The sequence below is a fragment of the Hyperolius riggenbachi genome, chromosome 11, assembly GCF_040937935.1.
Source record: "Hyperolius riggenbachi isolate aHypRig1 chromosome 11, aHypRig1.pri, whole genome shotgun sequence".
In the NCBI taxonomy this organism is placed as follows: domain Eukaryota; kingdom Metazoa; phylum Chordata; class Amphibia; order Anura; family Hyperoliidae; genus Hyperolius; species Hyperolius riggenbachi.
Window position 1 is genome coordinate 199,663,120 of NC_090656.1, and position 11,936 is coordinate 199,675,055.

Sequence of the window (11,936 nt, forward strand, 5' to 3'; positions counted from 1 at the left end):
AATATTAGAACAATATAAAATCAAGATCGGAGAATTGAAAACACAGCTTAGCGGGATGGGATCACAAGATAAGATCACAGCCTTAATGGAGGGTCTCAAGATAGAATTAAGCAAAATTGAACAAGAAATTATCAATCTTAAAAAGAAAAAACTGACACGGGATAGGCTTGATTATGGTCTGAATAACGCATATTTCTGGAGACATTCAGGGAATCAGGGAATCCCAAAGGGAGAGGGGCCTGGAGAAGACGACATCCCCCCAAGAAAGGGAAAAAACCAGGGGTAGGTGACCCTTCCAGGAGTGCATCATCCTCCTGTGTTACGGATTCAAGTGATGTGCAGGAATCAGACGTTGAGAGTGTTTCACAGACAGTAAGACGAAAGGGTGGCGTTGCCACACTATTCATCAAGGGATGATGCAAATAAAAAGAAGAGGAAACTTGGCAAAAGTCCACCCTGTAATGAGGCACTTCAGGTAATAAATTTGAGTACCACTCCGTTAACTTTGGTTGAGACTGAACTCTTATCCAAAGGTTTATCGTTTGCACCTAATAATCATGTGAATGATTTTGTGGTTCTAAAAGACCTATTTTGCAGACCCTTGGCACTTAAAAAGATCTATGATTCTAGATCTGTGCGGACACAGGATTTATTGGAACAAGGCCTCGATTTAAATGAGGAAACTATTCTGAATGACTGATTGGGCTTACTCTCAGAGAATGAGGAACAGGTAAGCAGGCCTAATTTTAGGACACCCTCCAAATATATTCCACAATTCAGTGCGGAGATTAAAATATTTTTTGATATGGTCTGCAAAAACTTACATACATTAGGAAAAAGGGGTGGATTATATGCTGATAATCTGAGGCCCGATGAAAGGGTGGCACTTGATTCTCTGAGGAACAGACAGGATGTGGGGTAATGCAGTGGTATGGCCCCGAAGTATGTACATGGAGGAAGCCTATAGGCAGCTTGATAATAACAGCTTCTATCGTAGATTAAGGGGGGATCCCACTGCAGCCTTCCAACAACAGTTCTTACAACTTTTGGACTCTGCCAAATCGAATGGAGCGATTACTGATAAGGAACAACTATTTTTGTTTCGGAAAAATCCTGTGGTTGCCACTTTTTACATGTTGCCCAAGGTACATAAGGATACAATTAGACCACCAGGTAGGCCGATCATATCTGGGATAGGGAGTCTCACAGAAAAGGCTTGTCAATTTATTGATTATTATTTGCAGCCAATAGTTACCACATTAGACTCCTACATTCGTGATACAGGCGATCTACTGAACCAGCTTGACTGCCTCACGATTCCAGATGATGTCCTTCTAATAACGTGTGATGTTGAGTCACTGTACTCAAATATAGGGCATGATGAAGGCCTACAGGCTGTGAAGTACTTTTTGGATATGAGCAATGTGTTGGGCTTCAGGAAAATGTTGGTACTGGAATTACTGTATTTCGTGCTAAAACATAATTTTTTTACATTTGACTCGCGCTTCTACCTCCAGGTCAGGGGGGTGGCGATGGGGGCCAAGTGTGCCCCGTCTGTCACCAAACTGTTCCTGGGGTGGTGGGAGCGCGAGGTTGTCTGGTCGGAGGCTATGGGCCGGTTCCACCCCTTTATTTTGGGGTGGTACCGGTTCATAGATGATTTGTTCATATTGTGGCAAGGGCTACGTGAACTTTGTGTGGAGTTTTTTGAGATTCTTAATGTGAATAGATTCAATTTTTTTCTGACTTATCACATCTTGGATTAGGAAATTGAATTCCTAGATGTGATTATTAGGAAAAACTCGAGGGGTGAACTGTCCACTTCCATATTTCGGAAACCAACTGCAGTGAACAGTCTACTCCAATTTAAATCACATCACACTACACATCTGAAACGTAATATTCCGATGGGGCAATTTATTAGACTTCGTAGAAATTGCACAGAAGTTGAGGATTTTGAGAGAGAGGCCAACATACTGAAACAGAAATTCCAGAGCAGAGGATACCCCCGTAAGTGTATTGAACAGGCCCTCAGGAGGGCTAGGGCCACTTCCAGGACTTAAGACCTAAATATAGGCCCAGGGATAATAAAGTCAGAATAACCACCCCTTATAACACACAATGGAACCAGTTATACCAACTTCTGAAGAAACATTGGGATATATTGAGGAATGACAGTGATTTGAGACCATTCTTAACTGAGCAGCCCAGTCTTACGGCCAAACGGGCACCAACATTAAGAAACATTCTATGTAAGAGCCATTTGGAACAACCCTATGTGGACAGATCAATCAAGGGCAGTTTCCCATGCGGTAATTGCAATATGTGCCCCCATATGCACAGGACAGCATATGTCACTAGTAAATATAGTGGAAGAAAGTTTCTTATACGGAATTTCATTAACTGTAAAACAACAGCCGTGATATATCTAATCCAATGTCCATGTGGGTGGCAGTACGTGGGACAGACTAAAAATGCCCTCAAGCTACGACTGCAAAAACATTGCTCGGTGGCTAGACTCGCCAGCCGGGATCGGATGGAGGGCAAGACCCTCACGATACTAGCTGCGCATGCTCTTCACTGTCACAATGGGTCATTGGAGGGATGGTTTTTTTGTGGCCTTGAAGCTATTAAAATGAATATTAGGGGTGGTGACATTGTCAACAGGCTCCTCAGAGCTGAACTACAGTGGATTTTTAAATTACAAACTAGGACCCCTATGGAACTCAATGAGGAGTTTGGCTTTGGCTGCTTTCTCCCTCAGTGATCTCTGTATGTTCCTTATGTACAGTCTTATTTTTTCCTTCTTCCTTTTTTTCTCTCTGATTTGATGAGCTGAATTTGTGGTTTTTTTTTATAATGGTATTGATAGATTTGTGATATATTACCTTCTGTTTTCCAGATAGTAGGTTCCATGGTGACACCTGTCCTGATGTTGTTCGTACTCGTATATTTGATGATTAGGTTAGTATAGTTGTGTGGTGCACAGCATATGTGTATTTATTTTTTATATTTTTTTTTCTGGTTGTGCGTACCAGATGTATATGTTTTATATATTTATCTCACATTACCAGATTGGATTTTGTGCACTCTTTGCACTTTATTGGTCCGATGGCTTTGTGTTGTGGGTATCACGTAGCCACGGACTGGATGTGTACACACAAAATAAGTTATTGCATGATTTATTATTGGGATATCCATGGCTTGGTGTAGTGAGTATCACCTAGCCGGTATATATGGGTGTGTGTGGTTAATATAATCACGTTTCACTTCACTCACTTCTAGATATTTTACATTTTTGCACCAAGGGATTCATTAAAAATTATTGGGCTTTTTACTCATTGTTTTTTGCTGTTTATCTTTAGGGTACGGATTCTACTTTTCACCAACTCATATGACAAGATATATTGTATCTCAGCACCTGTGCATAAATTAGGGAATTGACCCCCTATACACATTGTTAATGATTTTTGTATTTTTGCACTTTATTACTGATGGATGAGGATAGGGTTAACCCTACCCTCCTATATGTATTTTTTGCACTAGCACATGATGGATGGGGACAAAGTGTCCTCATCTCTCTCTTAATTGTTCTTTGCACATATGCACTTTATATGTATAATTGTTTTTCACATGGGTCTGTTTTTTGATATGCATTGTATTTATGTATATATGATTGCTTTGAGTATTTGTATTTATTTATTCATTTAAATCAATTCTTCTATATGTACATAATTTTGTTTATTTTTGGAAGTGGAAAGTATGTAGAACATATGCTGTGTAATTCTTCTTCAAGTATCCTATCCATTCAATTTTGATATATACAGTGGAGGAAATAATTATTTGACCCCCTCACTTATTTTGTAAGTTTGTCCAATGACAAAGAAATGAAGTCTCAGAACAGTATCATTTCAATGGTAGGTTTATTTTAACAGTGGCAGATAGCACATCAAAAGGAAAATCGAAAAAATAACCTTAAATAAAAGATAGCAACTGATTTGCATTTCATTGAGTGAAATAAGTTTTTAAACCCCTGCCAACCATTAAGAGTTATGGCTCCCACAGAGTGGTTAGACACTTCTACTCAATTAGTCACCCTCATTAAGGACACCTGTCTTAACTAGTCACCTGTATAAAAGACACCTGTCCACAGAATCAATCAATCAAGCAGACTCCAAACTCTCCAACATGGGAAAGACCAAAGAGCTGTCCAAGGATGTCAGAGACAAAATTGTAGACCTGCACAAGGCTGGAATGGGCTACAAAACCATTAGCAAGAAGCTGGGAGAGAAGGTGACAACTGTTGGTGCGAAGTGTTCGAAAATGGAAGGAGCACAAAATGACCATCAATCGACCTCGCTCTGGGGCTCCACGCAAGATCTCACCTCGTGGGGTGTCAATGGTTCTGAGAAAGGTGAAAAAGCATCCTAGAACTACATGGGAGGAGTTAGTGAATGACCTCAAATTAGCAGGAACCCCAGTCACCAAGAAAACTATTGGAAACACATTACACCGCAATGGATTAAAATCCTGCAGGGCTCGCAAGGTCCCCCTGCTCAAGAAGGCGCATGTGCAGGCCCGTCTGAAGTTTGCCAATGAACACCTGAATGATTCTGTGAGTGACTGGGAGAAGGTGCTGTGGTCTGATGAGACCAAAATAGAGCTCTTTGGCATTAACTCAACTCGCTGTGTTTGGAGGAAGAAAAATGCTGCCTATGACCCCCAAAACACCGTCCCCACCGTCAAGCATGGGGGTGGAAACATTTTGCTTTGGGGGTGTTTTTCTGCTAAGGACGCAGGACAACATAATCGCATTAACGGGAAAATGGACGGAGCCATGTATCGTGAAATCCTGAACGACAACCTCCTTCCCTCTGCCAGCGAACTGAAAATGGGTCGTGGATGGGTGTTCCAGCACGACAATGACCCAAAACATACAGCAAAGGCAACAAAGGAGTGGCTCAAGAAGAAGCACATTAACCCTCCTGGCGGTTTGGCAAAATCCGCCAGGGGGCAGCAAATACGTTTTTTTTAATTTTTTATTTTTTTTTTCCATGTAGCGAGACGAGGTCTCGCTACATGATAGCCGCTGCTCAGCGGCATCCCCCCAGCCCCTCCGATCGCCGCTGGCGATCGGAGATCAGGAGATCCCGTTCAAAGAACGGGATCTCCTGGAGGGCTTCCCCCGTCGCCATGGCGACGGGGCGGGATGACGTCACCGACGTCGTGACGTCAAAGGAGACTCCGATCCACCCCACGGCGCTGCCTGGCACTGATTGGCCAGGCAGCACACGGGGGCTGGGGGGGGGGGGGGTGGCTGCGGCGACGCGTATAGCGGCGGATCGGCGGGTAGCGGCGGCGATCGGGCACTGCACGCAGCTAGCAAAGTGCTAGCTGAGTGCAGCAAAAAAAAAAAAATTATGCAAATCGGCCCAGCGGGGCCTGAGCGGTGCCTCCCGGCGGCATAGCCCGTGCTCAGCACGGGCTTACCGCCAGGGAGGTTAAGGTCATGGAGTGGCCTAGTCAGTCTCCGGACCTTAATCCAATAGAAAACCTATGGAAGGAGCTAAAGCTAGGAGTTGCACAGAGACCGCCTCGAAACATTAGGGATTTAGAGATGATCTGCAAAGAGGAGTGGACCAACATTCCTCCTAAAATGTGTGCAAACTTGGTCATCAATTACAAGAAACGTTTGACCTCTGTGCTTGCAAACAAGGGTTTTTCCACTAAGTATTAAGTCTTTTATTGTTAGAGGGTTCAAAAACTTATTTCACTCAATGAAATGCAAATCAGTTGCTATCTTTTATTTAAGGTTATTTTTTTGATTTTCCTTTTGATGTGCTATCTGCCACTGTTAAAATAAACCTACCATTGAAATGATACTGTTCTGAGACTTTTCATTTCTTTGTCATTGGACAAACTTACAAAATCAGTGAGGGGTCAAATAATTATTTCCTCCACTGTATATGTCTTTTGTCACTAGATGGCAGTGTGGTAACATATATTGTCCTTGTTATGCATTTTTCTACGAGTTTGCTTGTATATTGCTACATTTTGATACAATTTTTGTATGTATATTTCCAGCGTATGTATATATCTCCAGTGTATGTATATATCCAGGTTATATTATTATTATATTTTATATATTTATTTCTATTACTGATTGTTAGTTTGCGCTCTAGCTCCTTCCTGATGCTGGCATGTACTGTAAGCGAGGCTTGGACTCGGCGGTGCGCCGGAAGGGGGATGTGCGTCTATGACGCGCTTCCCAGCCCGGCGGGGGGGGGGGGTGGCCACGCCTCCCGATCGTTTCAGCATTCCGGAAGGGTTTTTAAGGAACGGTGTGCGCGGTTTGTACTGTCTCCAACAACGGACGGAAGTCCGATACGCGTCAGACAGTTTCTGAGCCCAGCCTTGCTTAGCAGACATCAGCACCTCAAGGGTAAGCAGACCTGCTGCAGCCGGCGCTGCATAGTTTATTTCTTATTATCATTGACAACTGTCTGTTTGTATGTTATACCAGCCTATCCGGACTTGCATTTCTTTGATGTCCTTCTCACCCTTGATTTATGTGGCTTTATTTGCATTATTTTTTATAACACTAGTCATTTTGTCTGCTTAAAGCGGACCCAAACCAAACATTTTTTTTAATTAAAAATATTTAGTTGCACCACTCTGACACATACAAAGATAAATAAACACTCCTTCAAACCTATGATCATTTCAGTGCATGCTTTTCACCCTTCTCTTTTCATTGCTAGGGTTATACTGGGGGCAGCCATTAGCAATTCCTCCATTGCCAGACACCATCTACTCCCATCAGTTTGCCGGAAAAATCCCGGCAATTTGAAAGGAAGGGAGGGCTTCCTCCAATAAATGTACAATATTTTATATTTCTCATCATGCAGCTGAAAAAAGGCTGCTATTTATTATTATAATTTAGAAAATAAATTTTATTTCTAAAATCTTGTATTTTTAATTTAGGTCCACTTTAAAGCAGTGTTGGGCTCTGCTCTTTTTAATTGCTTTTAAGTGCATTCCTTAAATAAAGATTATTATTAATTCTATATGGAGCTGAACGTATTTTCTATCATTATTTGGTTCAGTATGGACTTCTGTTCATTACTTTAGAGAAAAACAATTGTATCCATCCTCCTCCTCCTAAAAATGACTTTTTAGATAGCCCAGTTTTATTTTATATTTAACTCACGTTTTTACTGTTTCATTGTCTATTGACACCTGAATTGAAGTATGCTAGGGCAAAAATGTATAAACTATTGACCCTTTTATCTCTTTTCTGCTCTCACTGACAGGTAAGTATTTTATGGCTGTTATTACTTAACAGTGAGCGTTCTGCTATGGTCCGGGTTACTGGCATAACTGATGTTTAAAGTGAACCTCCGGACTAAAAATCGACTTAGCAGCACTGAAAAGGCTTGGTGTTACACAGCATCAGAACTTATCTCTTATACAAGCCTCATATTTAGCTGCACAGAAGAAAACTGCCCGGGCTGTTTTCCCCTGGTGCTGTGCAAAGCATGATGGGATTTCTGATGTTGTTCTCCTTCTGCTGTTTTGGTGCAATTTTTTTTTTTACATTTTGAATTTGACATTTGAAGCCTAGCGTGTGCAGCTGGGAGGGGTAATCAGGACACAGGACAGTTGGAACTGTGTCTCCTGCTCCTTGTCACCTCCTTTCAACCAAAAAGATGGCTGCCCCCATGACAAAGATGGCAGCCCCCATGAATCACAAACATTTGCCTGTTCTTTTAAAACAGGGTGGGTAAAAGATTATATTATCTATATATTCTAATTAACATAACTAATTTAACTTGATGATAGTATGTTTGTTTAGGCTGAAGTTCCCCTTTAACTCTTTCAGGCAGAGAAAGAAAACAAAAAAACAGCCTAGTCGTGTTTGGCACTGTATGCATTTGTGCTTGGCACATACACATCTATCTCATTATGTCACCGCAGTTGTCCTTTAAGATGCCCCCATAAAGTTGCACCGCAATGTCCCATAGCCGCAAACTACCCATCAATTGTAAATATTTGTAAGGCCTGGGGGGCACACTGTCAGCATTTATGCAGCACTTGCCATTCCCCAGCGATCAGTAAAGAGCTGCAACAGTGGAACTGTATGAGGGTAGCCCCACTTACAACATTGCGACCGCAGAGTGATCAAAGTGCCACATGCAATATTTTGGGCGCAATCCCAAAGCCATTTAATGGCGGCAGAGCCAAATCACAATCGCTCTTGGATCAGGGTTTAAAGAAAGAATGTCAAAAAAAAAAAAAAAAAAAAAACACCCAACAGATATTTACTTAGATGAAGAAAAGCCACTGGATCCTCCAGGGGCTTCCGTCATCTCCCTCCACCTCACCGTTTTAGTGCACAGCAGGACCCCCCAAAGCTTGCGGCCACACTCCAATAAAATTGCATATTGCGCCTGCATAGTAGCACAGAGCCAACACAAGGTAAAAAAAAAAAAAAAGGCCAAGGCTGCCTAGCTCCGAGCTTGCGCAGGCATGCGCAGTCTGTGCCATGCGTCCAAGTTCCGTCAACAAGCTTGCAGGGGTCTCCGCGCTGGAACATAGAGGAGGAAGACAGGAAGCCTCTGGATTAGCCAGAGGATTCCCTCTACCTAGATTATTACCCATTTGACACATTTTTTTACACTACAGGTTTCCTTTAAAATTGCGGGACTAGAAATCATGGCTATTACGATCTCCCAAATAGCACTGCCAGTGGGCTCCAGGCCTGTGTCCTCATTGTGCAGGGTGTTGAACCGCTCATGTATCTATGCTCCTCATTACTGTATGTATTTGTACTGTGTACAGCACTACAGAGGATGTTGATGCTATACAAATAATAATATAGTATACAAGTAAAGCCAGGAGACTGTAGTATACATATGATGATGTAAGCTATATATGAGAATCCCCAGATAACAAAGAGCATGTGATGCATGGAAACCTGCCATGCATTGTACTCAATACACAGGAGGGTGTGTGTGGGGAGCAGCAGGCCTGCAGTACAGGTACAGTGCAGGATACACCCAGTAGCACAGGCGCACACACACTGGGCGCGCATACACTAGGCTCCGGCGCTCTGGGCCCGGTACATCCTCCTCCCGCATCCCGCTGGGCGCACATCCCGCCGCTGTAAGGAGGGGGGAGCCGGGGGAACAGCGGCTGTGGACACAGGAGCGGCTAGGCCGCAGGCAGGCTCCCGGAAACAAGGCACACTGGGTAAGAGACAATTTATACACCAACCTCCGACACAATTTTCCAACAATTCCTCCGTTCGACCACCATGCATCAGGGCAGGAAACAGCCGCGCTCTGCGGCCCCGGACCCGGGATTCCCGCATAACAGCGGCCGGGAGGCGGGACCCGCCGAGCCACAGCCGCCCGCTCATTGGCCGCCGGGAGCTCGCGCGGCGCGCTGATTGGCGGAGGAGGCCGCGCCAGCCGAGGAGAGCTGTGCCGCCATGCGCGAGGCAGGGCGCCTGTGAGGAGAACCCGGGCACCACCCACCCCGCTCACTGGATTCACACCTCGCTACGTCACGGCGAGCGGCAGCGGTGATTGGCTGGCTGCGCTGTCAGTGCGCTCCAGGCCTCGTCCCGCTGTGTCCGGGAAGGTGGTTGCGCCGCTGGAGAAAAGGAGGGACGCCATCTTGTGCGAGGGGGAGAGGGGAGACCCTGGAGACGGGGAACACTGAGCTCCCTGTGGGGGTGACCCGCCACCAGTCCCGCCCGCCGGGGCACCTCTATATTCCTCGCTATGGTGGTCTTCTTCAGACCCGCCCCCCACTGCCTGCCTGTTATACGCTGCGTGTGCCATGTAACGTGTGTATGTGAGATAATAGGACTGCCTCCTTTCACCGGCTGTTGCTAACCCCCCAGGCTCTCTCAGCGTTGTATTACTTGTACCCCTGTGTGATAGACCTACTATACTAATTACACCCCGGCTAATGAACCTAAAATCTGGAGTAACCTAGTGAGGGCGACGTCATCTCAGCAGTTACGACCCCTACATCTGGAGTACTCTGGTGAGGGTGACGTCATTTCAGCTGCTTATGACCCCTAAATCTAGAGTACCTTGGAGCGGCTGACGTCATCTCAGCTGCTTATGACCCCTAAATCTGGAGTACCCTGGTGACGGTGACGTCATCTCAGCTGTTTATGACCCCAAAATCTGGAGTACCCTGGTGAGGGTGACGTCATCTCAGCAGTTATGACCCCTAAATCTGGAGTACTCTGGTGAGGGTGATGTCATCTCAGCTGCTTATGACCCCTAAATCTGGAGTACCCTGGTGAGGGTGACGTCATCTCAGCAGTTATGACCCTTAAATCTGGAGTACCCTGGTGAGGGTGACATCTCAGCAGTTATGGATCCTAAATCTGGAGTACCCTGGAGCGGCTGACATCATCTCAGCTGCTTATGACCCCTAAATCTGGAGTACCCTGGAGCGGCTGACGTCATCTCAGCTGCTTATGACCCCTAAATCTGGAGTACCCTGGTGAGGGTGACGTCATCTTAGCTGTTTATGACCCCTAAATCTGGAGTACCCTGGTGAGGGTGACGTCATCTCAGCTGTTTATGACCCCAAAATTTGGAGTACCCTGGTGAGGGTGACATCTTCTCAGCAGTTATGACCCCTAAATCTGGAGTACCCTGGTGAGGGTGACATCTTCTCAGCAGTTATGACCCCTAAATCTGGAGTACCCTGGAGCGGCTGACATCATCTCAGCTGCTTATGACCCCTAAATCTGGAGTACCCTGGTGAGGGTGACATCTTCTCAGCAGTTATGACCCCTAAATCTGGAGTACCCTGGTGAGGGTGACATCTTCTCAGCAGTTATGACCCCTAAATCTGGAGTACCCTGGAGCGGCTGACATCATCTCAGCTGCTTATGACCCCTAAATCTGGAGTACCCTGGTGAGGGTGACATCTTCTCAGCAGTTATGACCCCTAAATCTGGAGTACCCTGGAGCGGCTGACATCTCAGCTGCTTATGACCCCTAAATCTGGAGTACCCTGGAGCGGCTGACATCATCTCAGCTGCTTATGACCCCTAAATCTGGAGCAGCTGACATTTTCTCAGTTGCTTATGAACCCTAAATCTGGAGTACCCTGGTGAGGGTGACGTAATCTCAGCTGCTTATGACCCGTAAATATAGAGTACCCTGGTGGCGGACGAGAGGAATCGGCGCAGGAGACTTGGGCGCAGAATACAGCCTGTATGGCTATCCTGCTCCTGCACAAATTCCCATTAATTTTAAATACTATTCCCCCTCCAGGCTGCCATGGATGGTGGGGAATGAAATAATTTGGCTTCCAGCAATTGCTGGAGGCCGAATTATAGTGTTTTATAAGTAACTTCAGCTCCGTCTTCTGACGACACTGAAGTTACTCACTGCTGCGCCCAAGTCTCCTGCGCTGGAATTGCAGTGTTCGCACTGGTGAGGGTGATGTCATCTCAGCAGTTATGATACATAAATCTGGAGTACCCTGGTGAGGGTGATGTTATCTGAGCTGCTTATGACCCCTAAATATGGAGTACCCTGATGAGGGTGATATCATCTCAGCAGTTATGACCTCTAAATCTTCAGAGTATTAAATCTTTCCAATCATTCCCTACAAGTATCCCTAAGTCTAGTATAATAAGTATCACCTGTAGTTGTGTATAGGATATACAGAAGAATCCCTTTATAGTAAATTCCAAGGTACTGGGAAAAGTAGTTTACATTTTCAGGACTTTAGTTTTCCAGAAATGGTCACACTCAAGCACATACAGTATACTATAGTACTGTATCTTACAGGATACCTTAGTCCAAACAATATGGCGAAAATGACACTTTGTGTGTGTATGGGGAGCTTTGCAGAAGCTTACCGCACCTCTCTTGCCCAAGTATCAGCCTCCGTTT

The 11,936-nt window shown here is 44.9% G+C and overlaps 1 protein-coding gene across 2 annotated transcripts in view; it reads right to left on the bottom strand.

Moving 5' to 3' along the window:
* Positions 1-9,444, bottom strand: part of ZNF143 (zinc finger protein 143) — a 75,356-nt gene extending 65,912 nt beyond the window's left edge. Inside the window, exon 1 of one of the 2 annotated variants that reach the window (XM_068260077.1) lies at positions 9,277-9,444. In XM_068260077.1, the coding sequence (XP_068116178.1) occupies positions 9,277-9,421 (145 nt within the window). In that variant the 5' untranslated portion in view covers positions 9,422-9,444. The remainder of the gene's footprint in view (positions 1-9,276) is intronic. The other variant, XM_068260078.1, reaches the window with a different exon arrangement.
* Positions 9,445-11,936: the final 2,492 nt, after the last annotated feature.